At 35.7% G+C, this 21641-nt stretch overlaps 1 protein-coding gene across 4 annotated transcripts in view; it reads left to right on the top strand.

Moving 5' to 3' along the window:
- The window catches only part of CCSER1 (coiled-coil serine rich protein 1), a 1484089-nt gene that overhangs the window by 174173 nt on the left and 1288275 nt on the right, over positions 1 to 21641 (top strand). For all 4 annotated transcript variants that reach the window (XM_055296996.2, XM_055296998.2, XM_055296995.2 and 1 more), the window contains exon 3: positions 1082 to 1266. In XM_055296996.2, coding sequence (XP_055152971.2) covers positions 1082 to 1266 — 185 coding nt within the window. The remainder of the gene's footprint in view (positions 1 to 1081; positions 1267 to 21641) is intronic.

The raw sequence follows: 21641 nt of genomic DNA, 5'->3' as shown, positions 1-21641 counted from the left end.
TTCTGGACAGTTTTTAAACTAGTAGATGAGCCTAATTGGAACAATTTTTTCATTTACTCATTCATTCATTCAGCAAATATTTATTGTTTTAACACTATGTTAGGCACTAGGGCTGTAGCAATACACAAAACAGGCCTAGATCCCTGCCTTCCTGAGGCTTACTTTCTACTGGGGATACTCAGTTAACATGCTATATATATCAGATGGTGATAACTGCTGAGGGTAAGTTTAAAGCAGAATAAAGGCTTAGGAAGCAGAGGTGGGATTCCAGTTTGCAATTTTAAATGTAACAGGATGATACCCAAGGTAACATATTGGTAAAGGTTTGAAGGAACTTAATAAGTCATACAGATATTTGAGAGAAATATATTAGTGCAAGGTTGTGGGTCAAAGGCTGTGTAGGGCTGGAGCATGCAGTGATGTACCAGAGCAGCAAGAGTCCAGTGTGGCATGAGCAGAGTGATGGAGGGGAGAGCAGGACATGAGGTTGCAGAGGTGAGCAGGTGAACAGGGTGCTCCTCCTGTCCCTGGTTTGGGGACAGAGAGAGCAGTCATATGGGTCATATTAATGAAGAATTTGTTATGCCATTTGAAAAACATTACCTTTTGGCTAGAGGAGTGGTGGTGATGGCTCTCACTTATGTTTTAAGTATATCATTCTGGCTACTATGTGGAATGTAGATTGTGTTGGGGGTGGAGAGACAGATGGGAGTAGGCAGAGGTAGGAGAATTGTAAAAAATATTGCAATAACCAAGCAAGCATAGATTGGGTTTGGTCCAGGGTCTTAGAAGGAGAGGTAGAAGGAATCAGATTCTGTATACAGTTTGAAGGAAATAAGGACAGGATTCATTTATGTGATTAATGTGAGCTACGAAGCAACGAAGGATGACTCCAAAAGTTTTGGGCTTCAAAGAGATTACATGATTAAGTGAACTAAACTGATGCTATACATTTAAAAGTTTTCTTGTGATAGAGAAGCTTTGAATAACACTAAGAGTTCTCCATGATCTTTCAGTGGGACATTTGTAAAAACTACATTTAAATATTTACTTTCGTTTTTATTTATTTTCCTTTCCATAGTTCTTGCCAGTAGTCTCAGTCCATTTCGTGAAGGAAGATTTATAGAGAGGAGACTGCGATCCTCGTCAGAAGGCACTGCAGGGAGTAGCAGAATGATTTTGAAACCGAAAGATGGAAATATAGAAGAAGTTAATAGTTTAAGAAAGCAAAGAGCAGGTTCTTCATCTTCAAAAATGAACAGTTTGGTAAGTATATACATATGTCTGCCTCTAATAAAATAATGCTGTCTATATCCAGCACGTTCATGTCTCTTGCAAAATGAACATAGACTACAGGATAGACACCTCATATTTGAAGGAAAAATTTGTTTCCATAGTTGACATTACAAGTCAGAGAAACAAATTTTTCACCTAGGTCAGGATGGAGTTCACCATGACAGCTGTTTTTAGTTCCTGTCTTCCTTGCTTCCATGGAAAGTTTGACATTCTTTATTCTAGAACAAGACACTTGAATACAGAAACTAGGGAAAGTGCTGAACATGAGGATCCCCTTTGACACCATTATTTCACATCTTGTCTCCACCTATAGCCCTCTAGAAAATACCCTTTTGTAAATCACACTTACTCCAGTACCACTCTTAGTCCCTAGTAGACCCTAACCTCACTGTCCTCCTGCAGTGCCCTTCTACAAAGGGTGAGGAGTTGGTGTGAAGCTTATGAGGACCAACGTGAAATGCCCATCCAATGCTTGCACACATTGGAGGTAATCAAGATACCCCATTCCTGGTCCAAATTGTAGAGCCTGCTTTTAGTATGAGCATGGAGGTGGGGTGTGTGGGGAGAGGCATGGTCTGAGTTTGTATGTGTGAAGTAGGGTGTCACAGAGGCATTAGTATAAAGCTCCCTCATAGTATGAGATGGACCCAGGGGTGGGAAGAGATGAGGGGCGAACTGCAGCCTTGGGTCCATGTGGCCTCAGGTTTCACAAGTATTAGAGTGTGATTGCCTTTTGGAGATCACTTTGCTCACCTTCTCACAAATGTGTCCTTTTTCAGAGGTGTATTTAACATCTATTATTTAAAAATGTTTCTTTAAAATAATCTTTCTACCTACCTATCCATGCATATATATGAAAAATGCTCAAAAATAAATCACTATGGTATCTCTATTATTTTACATAATTGGGTTTCAAATGAAAATATTAGGTAATTGAGATATGATAATTATTTTGTGAAGAAGCCTTAAGTTAGTAAGGTAACATTGTGTGATAGCAAAATCACTGTGCTTGATGTTAGAGGTTTTAATCGTTTTTTTCTGGTGTGGCTATTTCTTAATCCTGGGCAAATTTGTAACCACAAAATAGCAAATGATAATAGGTGTCTTGTTTCCATTATACTAAAAATGACTATGTGAGTATGTGTTTACATTTGTACATATGGAAACATATATTTCATGCTTTATTTTGTTCTTTTGTGCATTGGCTATTATATTATTATTGTTGCAATGGATATTTTTGGTCTAAGTATGAAAATATGTTAAAATGGATTTCCAATTGATGCACCATTAAAAGTTAGGACTAATGAAGTACTACAAAACATTTATCATCACAACATTTTCACTATTTCTTCATGGAGAGGTATTTATATTAATAGGGGTACACTATTCAACTTGCTCAGAGTTGTGCCTTTTACATGTTCTGTCATATCGCATGTGTTTTTCATACTGCATTTAATTTAAATAATTGTAGTTTGAGACCAGCCTAGGCAAAATATCGAGAATTCATCTCTAGAACAAAATTTAATAATTAGCTAGAAGTGGTGACTTGCACCTGCAGTTCCAGCTACTCAGGAGGCTGATGTGGGAGGATCACTTGGGTCCAGGAGTTGGAGGCTGCAGCGAGTTATTGTGCCACTGCACTTCGGCCTGGGCAACAGAGCGAGACCTGGTCTCGATAAGATAAATAAACAAATAAATAAATAAAATGTAAAAAGCGCTTCTTATAATATCACAAAGTCACTCTTCTCAGATTTACTTTTTTTTTTTTTTTTTTTTTTGAGACGGAGTCTTTCTCTGTCCCCCAGGCTGGAGTGCACTGGCGCGATCTTGGTTCACTGCAACCTCCGCCTCCCCGGTTCAAGCAATTCTCCTGCCTGAGCCTCCCGAGTAGCTGGGATTACAGGCACTCGCCACCATGCCTGGCTAATTTTTGTATTTTTAGTAGAGAGGGGATTTCACCATGTTGGCCAGGCTGGTCTTGAACTCCTGACCTCAAGTGATCCACCCGCCTCAGCCTCCCAGAGTGCTGGGATTACAAGCGTGAGCCACCGTGCCTAGCCCTCCGATCCACTTTTAAGATTTAAAACTTAAGGAACAAAAGTGGTTTTTTTCCTTTGAGGCCTTATATTTAAATTTTCAAAAGTGTGCCTGTAGTATTAGAGTTTGTCCACTAGATGGCAGAAAGACACCACTGCCGTGGTGGTGGACAGTATCAGGGTTGGAACAGAAACTTGGTAAAATATTGTACATGTTCATTGGATTTACAGATGAAACTTACTGAAATAAATACCGCAACTTTCGAATTTCCTAAAGAGAACTAACAAAAACGACTTCACTATCTTACCATCTTCCTTTGGATTTTACAAATTATGTCTCATCTTTCAGTTACTTTACAGTTTATTCATTTTTTATTTTCATTTTTAATTTTTTTAAGGCAGAGTCTCACTCTGTCACCCAGGCTGGAGTACAGTGGTGCAGTCTCGGCTCTCTGCAACCTCCCTTCCCTGGTTCAAATGATTCTTGTGCCTCAGCCTCCCAAGTAGCTGGGACCACAAGTGTGTGCCACCATGCCGGGCTAATTTTTGTATTTTTAGTAGAGATGTGGTTTCACCATGTTGGCCTGATTGGTCTTGAACACCTGACCTCAGGTGATCCACTCACATCGCCTCCCAAAGTGGTGGGATTACAGGCATGAGTCACCGCACCTGAGCAGTTACTTTACACTTAATTAATTAATTTAAAATGCATGAAATATGTTTTTTAACTTGTAGCACTGTAAGGAAGAAATGGTAGGGATTATTTAGTTCTAGATACATGTGAAACAAGTGACATATATTTGGAAAATTGTAGCTGTCTGAACAGTGACACATTTTCTATATTCCTCTTCCAAAATAATTTAAGCAACTGCATGTATTTAAGAATGTATCCATGGTTCAGTTATTTTATTTTAAAGCAATTATAATAGAAACATGTGTTTTTAATGCTTGTTTGAACCAAGGGACTACTTTTAATGCCTGACATGTATTATCACATTCAGTCCTCACAATACCGTAAACTAAATGATATTGTAGTGATCAAATTTTGTGAAAGAGGAAAATAAGGTACTGAGAAGATAAGCAGCTTGCCTAAAATGACATAGCTCATAAATGGCAGAGATAGGATTTGGATTTGGATCCTTTCTAAGTTCAAATCCTACAATCTTTTGGGAAAATGTATTAGATTTAAAATTAAGTTGAGCCATTTTTCAATTGCTTGCATCAATTTGGTGTAATGAAATTAAAACATTTAAAGCAATCTAATCTTGCTTGCTCTAAGTCTAGGCTGCAGCATTCTATAAGAGATACAAAAGAGGAAAACAGAAACAATATTTAGTGCTTGATCTGAACTTAAAATGCGATCATGTTTCTTGAAATGCTGATGAATAGTATCAGTGTCCTTACTGAGAGATATCTCATCAAAAAGGAACTTTGTCACAAAAGAGGATATTCATACTTAGGAGTTTTGTAATACTTCTTTAGTCCTAACTTTTAATGTTAGCATTAATGCAGTCCTTCATGTAGTTCATGGGGATTTCAATTCTCATAATAAAATATGGCTCTATTTATTAATATGCTGAGCATTTCCTGAAAGACCAAAGATATTACCTAATGGATTAGATATAGTTAGATATACCACAGTTCTATTGTTTTTGTGTACTTCTGGGGTATTTCAATCTGGAAGGGAAAGGACAGGATGTATGAACTCTTCAAACATCAAATGCTGAGAACAAATTGGGATTGGCTTAGGTTTATTAAAAGAAACCAAAGTAAATTTGGAACAATTTGATAAGTGTTCACATCTATTATATTTTTCATACCTCTTTATAGTATTTTTCCAATTTTTCTCTAATGAGGAACTTTCTGAATACATTCTTTGCAATTGTCCAAAAAATTTAAAATGCTGTTCCAGAAAAAAGCTAAAGAACTTATTTCTTTAAAGAACTTACTTCAGGAACTTTCTCTCCAGACTATGGTATATAAATGTATAAATGTAAGGATTTCTCATGGGTTCTCCAACGGCTTTACATAGTGAATTCTAACTCTAAATATTTACAAGATTACTCTCTAAAAAAATTAATGTGAGAGTTGATTCATATATAATGAACAATACATAAGACCTGGTACCGCTAAAGGAAGGAAAAATGCCTAAGTGAATGAGTCAGGATAAACTTGGCTAAGTGTTAAAAAAATACTGCTGGGCGTGGTGGCTCAAGCCTGTAGTCCCAGCACTTTGGGAGGCCGAGGCAGGCAGATCACTTGAGGTCAGGAGTTTGAGACCAGCCTGGCAAAGATGGTGAAACACCGTCTCTATTTGCATTTTGTAAAAATACAAAAATTAGCTGGGCGTGGTGGCCAGTGCCTGTAATCCCAGCTGCTCGGAAGGCTGAGGCAGGAGAATTGCCTCAACCTGGGAGGTGGAGGTTGCAGTGAGCTGAGATCATGCCACTGCACTCCAGCTTGAACAACAAAGTGAGACTCTGTCTCAAAAATAAATAAATAAAATAAAATAAAATAAAATAAATAAATAATAACTTGCAAATCTAGTGACTTATATAATATAGATTTCTTTCTCACTTAGGCTACATGTTTATTGTGGAAGGCGCTGGGGTTCTGTTCAATGTCTCCTCCTCCTGTATTCAGGCTGTGGGAGCAGCTAACTTTGCAAACATTGCCTTTTACCATGGCAAAAAGAAAGAGATCTCTGGAGGTCCCTGTAATAAAATACTTTGAATTGTGAAACTCACTTTCTTCTGCTCACAACTCATTGGTCAAATCTAATCATATGGCCCAAACTAGAAACAAAAGCAGCCAAGAAGAATCATCAGTTTCCTGTATCTAGAGCTGGAGACTCAGGTTTGGTGAACACTTAATGACTCATATTCCCAAATATTTTGTTGTATCCAAATTCTTTTAATTAACCGAGATTTACTGCTTGCCTCCTCTTTCCTTTTTGTCCAGAGTCATTTAATGGGCCCTGACTTTGTGCTTCACACTGTCCTGGTCTTTGTGGTTGAAAAGATGAAAACATCTCTGTAATTGAATTCATATATACTACAGGTTTTATTCTTTAGAATATTCTCTCTTCCTTACTTAAGGCCTTGGGATGTGTATCTTAAGTGAACTAAGTTTACTTTTTTCCTTGACTCAAGGAATCTTTACTATTTTTCTAAGTATTTATTTTCATTGCACCAAGCAGTTGGTTTTGAAGGTTGTATTATCTTCAGATTACTCAGCAAATGCATTTGCAAAGTTGCCCTGTACTATTTGTGCTAAGTGATTCAGACAACTTTCATTTATGGCCAATTTTACTATGACACAGCATGTTTTCTTTCATTTAGCACCCTGCTGCTTTTATGTGGAAACTGTGAATGACACAGTAAAAACATAACTATAGGACTTTGGTAGAAGAACAAATCCGATTTATGTTTGATTAATAAGAAGTAGTTACTTACAGATCATTAGCATTTCATATCACATTTTAATTTTTTGGTATGTTGAACTGCAGAATTTACTTATTATTGATAATAGTAGAATAATATAAAACTAACTGTACCCTATTTGAGATAGCCAAGCACTTTACTATTCATTTACTTTTCTTCTGGGGCCTACTGTTTTCTCATTTATTAGCTTATTCTTTATTCATTATAATTCTTCATTTCTTCATTCATTAAAACATTCACAGTTTCTTATGATAAATATTTATTAACAATCTGCTCTGAAGAATCAAAGATGAAAGAGCCAGTGCTTGAGGATTTTTGAGTTCCCAAAGGGAGAGATAAGGTTAAACATTATCTTGCCAATACAACAGATTTAACCATTTTGACCATCTTTAAGTTCAGAATGGGTGGGGCATGCTTGATTTGGATTGTGAGCATCGAAATCCAAAGTTAAGAAGATTTAAAATGGGCACATGAACTCCTGTTTCCCAGCTTTGTCTGTGCCTTATCTCACACACTCAATGACACTGTTAAATATATGCATAACTTTCTTGTGTCTTTTGTTCATTTCTCTGAGACCCAGCTGCTAGTGCTGAGCAGGTTTGCTGAAAGAAAGTTGGGACAGTAAAGAAGAATGTATGAAATGAATCTCATGATTAATATTAAAAAAAAATCAGTCTCAAAACACCCCACTTGTACAATCCACCAAGCAGAAGAATCCTACTGGGCTCATTTGGTATATACACCTTCACACTTCTGTTTCAGGGCACGAAAGTTGTTCAAGCTTGAAATTAAAAACAAGACAGGCTGGGTGCAGTGGCTCAAGCCTGTAATCCCAGCAATTTGGGAGGCCGAGGTGGGCGGGTCATGAGGTTAGGAGATCAAGACCATCCTGGCTAACACGGTGAAACCCTGTGTCTACTACAAATAAAAAAAATTAGCCGGGCGTGGTGGCACCTGCCTGTAGTCCCAGCTACTTGGGAGGCTGAGGCAGGAGAATCCCTTGAATGTGGGAGGCAGAGGTTGCAGTGAGCTGAGATCGCGCCACTGCACTCCAGTCTGGGCAACAGAGCAAGACTCTGTCTCAAAAAAAAAGCAAAGAAGACACATGATAATTAGAAGATCTGATTTTGAAAATTTCTTAATCTTGAAATCCTTAGTGAGACTTTCCAGTACGTAAAAATGTTAATGGCTTTGGGGAGTTAAAATAACGATTGCAGTTTTCAGTGTAACTGACTGTTAATAGAATTAAAGCAAATATTGCTTGGTTACAGGGACATCTAATAAAAATGGAAGCCATTAATATTTTTAAGGAAATGGAGCCATATGAATCATTCTTCTCAATTCTTATAAATTTTAAGGAAGAAAATCACAAGTATCACTCATTAAACATGAAATTACATTTGTTGATAACTGGCATACATTTTAGATTAATAGCCCTAATCCTTTATGCTTTTGTTTGTTTTTCCAGTTACTAATCATATTTTCCCTTCAGTACCCTTCTAAATTATATCATGCATGTAACACTCACCACATAGTTATTTGAATGTGTCTCATTTTACCTAAAAGGTTTCAATCTTTTAAATGGAAGGAGCTGTGTATATATTGGCATTTCTTGCAGTCATTAATATAGCAACTGGTGGAAAAATAGGTATCTAATAAATATGAATAAATTAAAGGTAAAATTTCTGGTTAAATAATGATACATGTTTATATAGATGTGAATTAAGGCTTCTAGTACAAGAATTGTGTGTGGTGTGCTTATGCACAGTTTTGACATTTTAACTTATTATTCAAATATACAGGTATTTCTTATGACGCATTGTCTGATAAAGCTCTGGCTTTTTTGACACTAAATCCTTGATCAGGAAGGCCATACCAATTATGACATTATTCCAGTGGAAGCATAATTTATTTTAGGATTATCAGCCTTATAGAATGGTTTCTAGGGTTATATGAGTACAATAGTTATGAACTGGCCATACAATGAGGACAAGAAATAGTCAAATATTTGTGGTATTCATTAAACCCATTACAATATAATATCTTGGTCAAATATGGGTAAAGGAAGATTTTAAAAATCCCCTGCTATTTTATCTAGTCCAGCTCACTTCGTTTCTTATAAGCATATAGATTCAGAGTTGCCTTTAAAAGCAGGATTGAATAAAAATATTCCATTCATTTTTGTCTTTCTGAACTTTGAGATGAGTCATTTTCATTTAGAAGCTGTCACAATTTGTATGTTTGTTGGGCAAAATTAGGAATAGTTTATTCATAGACTTAATTCACTTCTTAAATGATTTAAAGATTGGTTTGAGTAATACTTAGCACCTACATTGTTACCTCTGCGATAACATAATTTAATAATTATTACAGGTACATAATAGGTGGATATATTTATGGAGTACATGTGATATTTTGATACAGGAATGCAATTTATATTAATACTAATCACATCAAGGTAATTGGGGTATCTGTCATCTCAAGCATTTATCATTGTGTTGGGAACATTCCAATTCCACTTTTTCGTTATTTTAAAATATACAATAAATAATTTTTTGACTATAGTTACCCTATTGTGCTATAAAGTACTAGATCTTACTCATTCTACATAACTATATTTTTGCATACATTAATGTCCCCCAACCCCCACTACTCTTTCGAGCTCCATCATTCTATTCTGTATTTCTGTGACTTCAAATGTTTTAATTTTTAGCTCCTGTATATGAGTAAGAATAGGCAAAATTTGTCTTTCCATGCTTCATTAATTTTATTTAAAATAACATCCTCCAGTTTCATTCATGTTGTTGCAAATGACAGGATCTCATCTGATTTTTATGGCTGAATAATATTCCATTGTGTATATGTACCACATTTTCTTTATCCTTTTGCTTGCTGATGGACACTTAAGTTGATTGCATGTCCTAGCTATTGTGAATAGTGCTGCAATAAACATGGGAGTGCAGATATCTCTTTGATATATTAATTTCTTTTTTCCGAGTGCATACTTAGCAGTGAGAAAGCTGGATCATATGGTAGCGCTATTTTTAGTTTTTCAAGGAATCTCCAAAATGTTCTCCATAGTGGTTGTTCTACTTTACATTTTCATCAGCAGTGTACAAGGGTTGCCTTTTCTCCACATCCTGTTAGCATTTGTTATTTGCCTATCGTTTGGATAAAAGACATTTTTTATATGCCTGTTGTCCATTTGCTTGTCTTCTTTTGAGAAATGTCTCTTCATATATTTTTGCCTATTTTTAAATTGGATTATTTAGTATCTTTTCTACTGAGTTGTGTTAGCTCCTTATATATTCTGAGTATTAATACCTTGTCAGATGGATATTTTCTCCCCTTCTGTGGGTTGTCTCTTGACTTTGTTGATTGTTTCGTTTGCTGCGCAGAAGCTTTTTAACTTGATGTGATCCCATTTGTCCATTTATGCTTTGGTTTCCTGTGTTTTTGAGGTCTTAGTCAGGACATTTTTGCCAAGACCAATGTCTTGGAGAGTTTCCCTAATGTTTTCTTCCATAGTTCCATAGTTTGAGGTCTTAGATTTAAGTGTTAATCCATTTTGATTTGATTTGTATATATGGCAAGAGATAGGCGTGTAGGTTCATTCTCTGCGTTTGGGTATCCAGTTTTCCAGCACCATTTATTGAGGAATCTGTCCTTTCCTCCATGTATGTTCCATGTATGTTCTTGGCACTTTTGTTGAAAGTGAATTCACTGTATATGTGTGGATTTATTTCTGAGATCTCTACTCTGTTCCATTGGTCTGTATGTCTGTTTTTACGATACTACCATGCTATTTTGGTTATTATAGGTTTGTAATGTAATTTGAAGTCAGATAATGTGATTCCTCCAGTTTTATTCTTTTTGCTCGTGATGGCTTTGGCTATTCTGGGTATTTTGAATTGTTGCATCTAAATTTTATGATAATTTTTCTATATTTGTGAAGAATGTCATTAGTATTTTGATATGGATTGCATTCAATCTGTAGATTGCTTAGGTAAGTGTGGATATTTTAACAATATTGATTTTTCGGTTTCATCTTCAGTTTGCTTTATCAGTGTTTCATAGTTTTTATTGTAGAGGTCTTTCACTTCTTTGGTTAAGTTTATTCCAGTAAAGTTTACATATTTTATTATTATTATTGCTATTGTAAATGGTAATGCTTACCAGGCAAAGTCTCTTTTTCTCTTCCTTCACTTTCCCCTAAACAGAAGGAGACTCTGTGGTAAGGTGGCCTGGAGCTGAGGGAGGGGTAATGTAAGTACTTCCATTGCCACCACAGCTGGAATTGCACTGGGTCATGCCTGAAGCCAGTGCGGTACTGGGTCTTACCCAAGGCCTGTGATAACTGCTGCATGGCTACCACTGATGTTTATGCAAGGTCCAAATGTTCTTAGTTAGCAAATGGTGAATCCTGCCAGGTCTGGATCCTTCCTTCCGGGCAGCAGGTTCCCTTCTAGCCCAGGCTGGGTCTAGAAATGCCATCCAGGCACTGGGGCCTAGAATCAGTGGCTTCAGGAATATGCTGGGTGCTTCATTTTAATGTAGCTGAGCTGGTTCCCAGTTGCAAGACAAAGTCCTCTGTACTCCTCCCTCTCCTTTCCTCAAGCAGGAGTCTCTCCCCATGCTGCACAGCCTGGCGTTGGGGGAGGGGTGATGCAAGGACTCCCTTGGGTCACGTGTACCCCAAGTCCACTGGTTCCAAGTCCAGTGCAGAACCGGGACTTGCCCAAGGACTGAAGTTCTTGTGACCTGTCTTTCAAAGTTATTTGGGACCCCGTGCCACTTTGGTCGGCTGGTGGTGGAGCTAGCTGGAGCTCAGATTCCTACCCCTAGGAGGGAGGATTCTCCTCTGGCAGGGCCTAAATGGTTTCTCTGTGAGCGCTGGCAGAATTCGGTTCTGTGTTGTGTTCTCTTGTGACAAGACAGCACCGAGTTCCAATGCAAAGCCTCACAATCACTTCACTTTCCCTCCCACAAGCTCACAAATTTTCTGTCTGTGTGCTGCCAGAGGATGGAGGAATGGTGGTTTGGGCAATGCAACAGTGTCTTTCCTATTCTCTTTAATGCCTCTCCTTCACATGTTATTAAAACCAGGTACTATGATTGCTCACCTGAGTTTTGGTTCTTATGAATGTGCTTTCTTGCCTGAATATTTGTTCAGTTTGGTGTTCCGATGTGGGGACAGTCACTCAGGATTCTATTCAGCCACATTGCTCTACCTCCTACATTATTAAACTTACTATAAATAGTCATGTTGTAACAATAGCAGTATGAAATATGTATGTTAAAAGAAACTGTACTTATTTATTAAGAAAATAATTTAAAAGGACAGCAGTAAAGGAGAATTAAATACCTTTTACCTGTAACCCTACTAATCTAGGATATACTTTAGATATTAATAGTTCATATCCCTTTAAAATTAAGAAGTTACAAAACTAAGATTGTTTATCTTTTATTTTTCAAGTTATATTATTTTTAATTGGATCAATTAAGTTATTTTTAATTGGATCAATTAAGTTTATCTCTTAATTTTCTGTGAGAGGACAACTGCTTTGCTCCCTATTTAGGTAACTGAATGGGCTGGGACAGCTTCCATAGCATAAGAGATAATATTTATTGATTCAGGGTCTGCGACAAATCTCTGACCATCTGAATAGATGCTTCACAATTTGCAGCACAGAATTGACTTTCAGTAAACTAACTACCTTTTCTGAGGTGACAATCACTGGAATCTGAGGTTTGTACATTATTCATTTTAGACAATCAAGACAATTTATACAGTTATTTTATGATGTTGAAATTTAAACACATTAAATTAACATCAATAAATTAAATAAGTCAAAGAAATTCTGACTCCAAAGGTCAAGAAATATAGTACTAGTGAAGAATTATATTCAGTATTGACCATTAGAGTTAAAAAATATAAAAATATCTAAATATATTAATACTCTTTTTAAGTAATTTTAAAATTGAGACATTTATAATTGTCTCACAATCATATTTGTAATGTAAGTGTAAAACAGTGTAATTTACAAGTGAATCTGCATATACAATTTCACAATCTTCCTATGTGATAACTTTTTTTTTTTTGAGACATAGTCTCGCTCTTTCACCCAAGCTGGAGTGCAGTGGCGCAATCTCGGCTCACTGCAAGCTCTGCCTCCCGGGTTCACGCCATTCTCCTGCCTTAGCCTCCCGAGTAGCTGGGACTACAGGCACCCGCCTCCGCGCCCAGCTAATTTTTTTTGTATTTTTAGTAGAGATGGGGTTTCACCGTGTTAGCCAAGATGGTCTCGATCTCCTGACCTCGTGATCTGCCCGCCTCGGCCTCCCAAAGTGCTGGGATTACAGGTGTGAGCCACTGTGCCCAGCCGATAACTTTTTTTTTAAACTAGCCATTTCTAAATTAGAGTAGCTGCCATTTTTATCACTTTTATAATCTCATTCATTGATTATTTTACTCGTGCTAAAAGTTTGCTCTGAAATATATATATATATATATCTTCTGTTGTTCTTAGTTTGGTACATCCCACCTAAAACAGACTACCTACTGATTCTTTTAAATCTCTCTGTTAGGCTTTTTATTGTATACATTTGTAATTATATATAAAATTATTTTTATACTCAGCTAGTTATCTCAATACCACACAGTGATTAATTTATGTGTCAGTGAGAAACATTAGGAATTTTATTGCCAAGAGAGACTCACATAAATCAGAACTCTTACCAGGTTTCAAGAGAGAGAGGTGCAGTAGGGGGTGGTCTGGAATATCCCTCCTGCTCCCCTGGCCCTTTCTTTCTGCATCTGATGGGCCCTCGCCCAGGGTATTGGATGAGGTTTGGAGGGTTGGGTGTGTGCCAGTGACCTCATTTATACAGGAGGAGCCATCTCAATATGAAGCATCTCCATTTTATACTCAGCGATACAGCATAGATGGACATTTTTCAGGGAACCATATCTATATATTTTTGGATTCCATCTTTATTTTTCATTAGCAATTCAGACATATTCTGCCAAAAGCAATATGTTGATAAACTACCCTAGTGAAAACCCTTCAGTTTGTTTGCTAGGAAGTCTGTCATTAGTATGTTTCCAAGGAGATCCTACCAGGTAATCTGCTTTCTTACTTTCAGGAAAGGATACACCATTTTCCCCTGTAAGAGGGAAAATGGATCACAGGCTAGCTGCTTAACTCAGGCAGCAAGTGAAAATTTTGAATGCTCTCCTCAAACTATCTGTTCTATTCTTGCAATCCCCCTCACTTGTATTTTTACCCATTGGTGTTCATTTCCTTTGATCTTAGAGAAATACTTGTTTTCTGATTTCTTCTAAGCAAAAATTCTACTAGTTGTCCCCATTTTAACTGCTCATCTACTTTAGAACGGTACTCCTTCAGTATGTTTCTTCTGTTGTCTTGAGTTTGTTTCCCATCTCTTCATTGCTGTCAGTTTAAAACACTGCCAAGTTTTCCATCTTTGAAGAAACAAATAAAACATAATTTTTTTCTGTATCTTACTTGCTCCTAAAATTCTCCATCCTATCCCTCTTTTTCCCTACAAGGCAAACAGTCATGACACTTGCCATACTCATTTTCTCACTGCCTATGAATTCCTCGATTTCATGTACTTTAGCCATTATAATACAGGTTCTCAACATCAGCATTATTGAGATTTTGTCCTGGATAATTCCATGTTAGGGGGACTGTGTTGTGCATTGTAGGATGTTAAATAGCATTCGTTACCCCTACCTAATAAATGCCAGTGGGACCCCCTGGTTGTGACAACTAAAAATATTTCCAGACATTGTCACGTGTGCCCTGGTAGACAAAAATTGCCCCCAGTTGAGAACTAGCTAAAGCTATCAGTGACTTTGCCAATTTTCTTTTTTTTAATCTTAATTTTGTATTCATTTAACAGTGTTGAGGACTCTGTGCACTTACTGTCTTTCTTTCACAGTGCGAAATCTCCTGTGGTTATTCTAATTCTTCTTTGCTCTTTTCAGATTCCTTGGAGGCTTCTTCACACCTACACTTTAAACACAGCTATTTCTGCCATTTGATCCTTTATTGCTTTTTTATTTACGTGTCCTATCTAAAAACTTAAGATAGAGATGAAGTTATAAGTGGATTGCAAACAAAAAGGCTGGGAATTTCTGTTATATTGGAAATCTGACAAAATCGAATAGGCACAACAATCACAATATATTAGAGTTATAGAAATATAATGAGGGCCTATGAAAAATTTATTTCCATACGGAGAATAGCCAAAACTCTGAACGCAATTGTCTTTGGAGTGGATATAGAGAAATATGCAGTGATTTTGCCCTAATAGTTAAAGGCTTCTCTCCTTTTTTTTTTTTGATATGTATTACTATTGTAATTTTTGTTTTTATACAAATATATTTCAGCCTGCTTTTAAAATAGTCAAGTAATTCTTAATATCCCCTTCTGTGTCTAAAGTCACTTTGGAGAACAGCAATTCTGTCATTTAAAGTAGGACCTCCCTATTAGAATCAGAAATGTAATACATTGTAATACTAATTTCTACCCTCACTGCTATCACTGACCATTATGCATTATTTTTCCAAATTGACAGCAGCTTAAGTCAAGCAAAAGGCAGTGGCAAAAGTTGCGGGCATTGTGCAAGCAGCATGTATTAGATAATCCAGGAAACTTGGCAACCCCCAGAGACACACACACTGCCCACTTCTGCCCTGCAGTGTGGCCTCTGCAACTGGTGTCTCTGCTTTGTCTCCTTCAGAGCTTCCCTCAGGCTGGCTCTGGTCCAAGAGGAGCTTGTGGTGTGCAGAGGGCATGTGTTGGGGAGGGGTGGGAAGTTTTAACTATGACTTTAGAAAAAACGAAAATCTATAAAATACCTTTAGTGTCTAAAAATAAAAAAGTAATAAAGTAATAAAATGTACTAAATTAGTGAACACAAACACTTTTGTAATATTTTCATGCTTTTCCACACTTCTTTGTTTTTTAAAGGCTTTTGGTACCTCTTAATCTTTCATATGCTATAAGATTATGCACTTGTATTTTATCTTTATGAAACTTGTCTGAAATAAAAGTGCATTGCTTAAAAATCAAAGGTACACTTTCTTATAAAACACAATATGAACAAAGTAGGAAAACTTACAAAATTGGAATCCTTTTTTGTTAGTTAGATGTGATTTTATTTTAAGCAAATACATGGCGTGATGAAAGGAATGATTGATTTGGGAAAGGACACTGAACTCCAATATTACCTGTTTCAGAGGATAATAATAATACTGTCCACCTGATACAGTTGTCATAGAATCAAATAATATAGTTTATGTGAAAAGGCTTTGTAAGCTTTAAAGTGCTATACAAATGGACATGACAGTTGTTTTATTAATAGCATGTCAAAACTAGAAACATTGAAAAACAAATAGTATTGCCTTTTAAAGTAGTGATTTAGAAAAGAAATATTTTGAAAGTCAAACTCACATTTAGGGTATGTCTTTACCATGACAGTGTTAGTTCCTTTCAGCCACAACAAAAAAGTCCTAAATGTTCAAGTTATTTATCTATTAGATCTTTATAAGGGTAATGTGCTATACTTGATTTGTATTTGGCTATTTTTTGAAAAGTCATACATTTTTCACAATCTTCAAAATCAATTTATAATCACTTAGAACAAAATTAATTGAGCAGTATGCTTAAGATTTGAATGCTATGATTTATGTTATACTTTAGTTAGAAAGTTTACTCAACTCAGTTATTTTCTGATTATTAAACTGGGAAAAAAGCATCTGCTCAGAAGACAGGTGTCTTGGCTATTTACGGAGAAATTTAATTTGCATTTTTTTATTTCTTAAATAAATGCAGGTTTAACCATTGTAGACATTTATGTGACTACTTATGTAACTTATATAATAACTTGATAAATTACTAATTTTAAAGTATCTTTTGTCAAATTTTAAGGTAATGCTATTCAAAATAGGCAATAACTTCAAAGACCAAAAAAAAAACATAGAAGAAGATAATTATAGATTATTTATTTTCCTTTAAGAATAAATTTTGAACGTAGTATATTAGTAGTACTGGTCATTTCTATGATAATTTAAGATCTCTAATCTTTTGTGAGAGAAACTTTTGTAACACACTCGAGTTTTTGCACTTGTCTTTCTTCTTTCTTTATTCTATTGGAAGGATACTTCCACCAGTTGGGTATTCAGCTTGAATATTTAAACTATCAGGGATTAGAACTAGAGGGTAACCAGCTGTCAGATAATTCATATCATGTATTAGGCTTCAGTTGGGATGAGACAGTATATCTCAGCATGCTGTTACCTTCAGTAAGATTTATGTTCCAAAGTGTGGATACATTAATACAAATAGTGATTTTAAATGAAAAGCAGATCAGCCACCTAGCTATGGTTCATGAATCACAGTGATTCTCACTTTATCTTTCTCTCTTTTATTTTTTAATAATAATAATAAAAGTATATAGAAAGTATCTCTGAGCCAAGTGGGTGCCAGAGTACATTGATGCTAAAGCTTTAACTTGACCCAGCAGTCCACTGGAAGTTGCTATAGCTGAGAAAAAAAGAAGTGAGGCATAGATGCTGGGTTTACATTTAGAAAAAGAGAAAGGAACTATTAATGCGTGCTTTTCTCTAATAGCATTTATCTCTCTAGGAAGTCCTGCATAACAAAAGAAGTTGGGATGCCATTAAGTTTTATGAAGTGATACTGTGATTTCTTTACGGGAACTTACTATTACGCAGCTGGAAGCCTGTAAGGTCTGTTAACTAAAGAAGTTCAAAGATAGCCACAGTTGTTCAGTATATAGTTTTGCTTTGTTTTTTTTGGATTCAATGCAGTGGGGTTGAACATAAAAGATGCTTGAATCTTCAGCTTTTCATGATTCTCTGCTTGTTATAAATAGACTATTAAGTAATTTTTTAGGAAATCAGAACAAGCAACCTATACAAATGATTTCCACAGAATTTTTTTTCCTTTTGTAAAACAATATAACATACAGTGATTTATAAATTTTGGTACTATAGCTTTGCTAAAAATTTCTATGTTATTTAAAAATAAGAATACTTTTACCATAAGATAGGAAATTATTTTGGTTCAATAAGCAAGCCTATTTTACTGAAACAATAGATAAAAACTTCACTAAAAATATTTCTTTTTTTTTTCTTTTTTAAGAAGCATGAGTGCATAATAAAGTAACAGTAGAAATGCTCCGGATAAAACAGCAACCCAAATTAAAGAAAACGTTAAAAAGATGATTGTATTAGATGGACTTAATGTCCACCTAATGGACAAATAAAGTAAATTCTCAGTTTGACCCAGTGCTAGCTATGTGCCCATTATGCATTAGGTACTATTTTAGGGCGTGGGGATGACATAGTCAACAGGAAGAGAAGATTTCTTTACTTGTGGCAGCTGAGTTACATGGTATTAAAAGAAACTAAAAGAAAGTCTTGAATCTGAAACATTTAGATTTCCTACCAGAGTCCTCAAATGCCTGCATTCTGAAAATAGAGGCTCCTTTCCCACAAGGACACCTTACTAGAATAAGTAAGAAATTACTAGTTCTGGATTCTATTACAGATCTAAGTAATCAATCAAATGGTGAACAGCCCACAACCAAATCTGAACATACAAGTGAGGGGATATAATTGGCTTATAATTATTGGTGAGGTAGAACAAAGGTTTAAGTAAAGTGAGTCCAATTCCTTTATTCAGTGAACGTTGTGGACTACCTACTGTGAGCCAGAAACTGGGCTAGGCATTAGGTATTCCAAGAAATGTAAGACAGCTTTTTTTTTTTTTTAAACTTTGAAAGGTTGTATTATACATTCGTTCAGATATTCTGTTTCTACGAATTGTCAGATTCACAAAACAGAACTTGTACGAAGTACAACTCAGAGAAGTAAAATGAGGTGTCTTCATCTCTATTTTTATTTTTTCCCCTCTGTCCCCTTTTTCTGCCTCTTCTTGGTGTCAACTTACTTCTTAAAAATAAAAACATTACTGAAAATAACAAAACTCAGTTGCATATTAATAGTATCAGACTCAAGAGAACAGATAAGTAGTGCTTCCTCTACTGTTCCCACATGTGAATCTTTTACTTTAAAGAAAAAGTTAACCAAACTTACTTTCATGCTTTATAGAACGAGCATCACTTTAATTATGCCACGTCACTACAGTTTTAATAAGTAAATTTTATTTTATTTTTTTGAGATGGAGTTTTTTTTTGCTCTTGTTTCCCAGGCTAGAGTGCAATGGCTTGATTTTGGCTCACTGCAACCTCCGCCTACAGGGTTCAAGCAATTCTCCTGCCTCAGCCTCCTAAGTAGCTGGGATTACAGGCGTGCACCACCACCCTGGGCTAACTTTGTATTTTTAGTAGAGACGAGGTTTCACTATGTTGGTCAGGCTGGTCTCGAACTCCTGAACTCACGTGAACCACCTGCCTTGGCCCTCCAAAGTGCTGTATTTACAGGCATGAGCCACCACACCCGGCTATTTTTATTTAACAATAATTTCATACTTACAAGGAAGTTAGAAGAATTAAACAAGAACTCTAGTAGGACCTTAGATAGATTTACAAATTGGTGATTTTTATCACATTTTCTTTCTTTCTCTCTCCGTCTCTGTGATAATAGAAACATATATTATCTATATTATTTTTTTGAATCATGTGAGTGTTGGTTGTAGACATCATGATTCTTTACTCCTATATACTTTAGCATGTATTTTGTAAGAAGAAGGATATTCTCTTACATCACAAGGTAGGTATGAAAATCTTGCAAATTTAACCTTGCCATGGTATTTTATTTGATATAAATCTATATTCAGATTTTCCCAGTTGTTTCAATTAAAATAAAATCTAGGCTCCAATCCAGAACCACATGTTATGTTTAGTTGTCATGTCTCTTTTCTCTCCATTAATCTGAAATATTTTCTCATCATTTTTTCTCTTACATGGCATTAACACTCATGACAGTTATTTGTAGACTAATTCATGATTGTCTGGTTTTTCACTATTAGATTCAGCTTATGCAATTTTTGGAAGAGAAACTACACGCGTAATATATTGTTCTTCTCAGGGGGTGCAAAATGTCAATTTATCTCATTCCTGGCGACGCTACTTTTGATCACTTGGTAAAGACAGTGTTTGCTAGTTCTTCACCTCTCTGTGGAAAGGGACACAGCTGAAGCCATGACTTTTGCATAGGGTGCTCTCTGGCCTACACAGTTGTAACCGGGAGTGGTTCAAGACAAGACATAGACTCAACAGTTTTGATGTTGAATTGTGGAAAAGAACATAGCACTAACCAGGAATTAGACAAGAAACAGAATAACAGAATTTCTCAGAAACAAACACAAAACAAAACAAAAGAAGAAATAAAACCAGGAAAAAATCAGAAGAAAAAAACAAACAGAAATTCAGCAAACGTAAAATGCTGTTGCCACGTGGAAGTCACTTTGAGATCCAAGAAGAGACATGCCTGGTCTTAATCAGACCATGAAGTGACTTCTCCAGCAATGCAGTTTAAGTGGTTCTAGCATGTGAGTTTCCTTCAGCATCTCAGTGAGTTGTTCAAAATTGTCAAAGTGTAATTTTCAAAAGTTTAAAAATGATTTTTTACAAATATAGATTGGACAAGAATCAAAGATCTACTCAATTCATTAATAAGAAAACCTGCACAATAGTAAATTGGTTCAAAGAGCATTTGATTAACTGGATATTTATAGCAATTTAATAGAAGAATGCTAGAGTAATATTGGAAAGTTGGATACAAAATTGGTTCAGGTCCTGCAGGACAATCATCCATTACTAGGCAAAAACATTTGTATCATCATTGGATACAAATCTGCAAGTTACCTTCTAACTTCACTGAGCCAGAACTCTTACAGTAAATAGCAAAATGAAACAATTATATAATCTATTGAATGTAGTAATCTTTGGGAAAGCCTTTTAGATAATGCTTCAGTATGTGATCACCTTCTTGGCCTTCTTTCTGTTTTCTATTCTTAACACAACCATTACCTTGGTGAGCTCAAGAGAAACCAAGAGAACCGCAATTTAGACCTAGAGAAATTAATGTATAATTGCGATAATGCACAAAGTATTTCAGTAAGGCAGGAGTGTTAGAATAAAGGTGAGATGCTATGATAGAAAGGGGTAGGAGATAGAGAAGAGCCAGGCCAGGGAGAGTCATTATTACATAATGAGGGTTTGGGTAGGAAGTCAGGAGTGATTGATGGTTTTAAGCAGGATGGTAGCACAAACAGGCTTTTTGGAATCATCATTCACTTAATTTTAAATATATTAAATGAATTCATTATGTGGCTATAGGTTAGAGTAAAAAGTACTTTACATAAAAAAAGACTGTTCTTTGTTATTGTGACTACAGAACAGCATATTGCTTTTTTGTTGACATTTGAGATAAACTTTATATTGCAATTTGTTTGAGACACTTTGCTGCCAAATTAAAACTTTTCTCTCAGCATTTGCCAAAGTTTCATATTATTTATTCAATTATGCATTGTTTTATGCTTGTTTGTTCTTAAAAATAATGGAGTTGTGTATTTAAAAGCTTTCCCGTTAGTGAATAGTTACCGAATAATCATGAACTTATCAATTAAACCTATTTGGGAGAATGGCAATAATGATGTTCCTAAGAGAAGGACACCAATGAATTATTTCTATTTTGGCTATTTTTCTTTTATTCAGCAGTTTGTGTACCATTCTAATATTATGACTTCAATTATAAAATGCCACAATTTATTGGTGACTGAAGTCACACAGCCCAATTTATGATAAACCTATTTTCTAGCCAACTCATTTTTTTCCCTAGTCA

Source organism: Symphalangus syndactylus, chromosome 10 (genome assembly GCF_028878055.3).
Source record: "Symphalangus syndactylus isolate Jambi chromosome 10, NHGRI_mSymSyn1-v2.1_pri, whole genome shotgun sequence".
In the NCBI taxonomy this organism is placed as follows: Eukaryota; Metazoa; Chordata; class Mammalia; order Primates; family Hylobatidae; genus Symphalangus; species Symphalangus syndactylus.
This window is presented reverse-complemented; position numbering and strand designations above follow the sequence as displayed.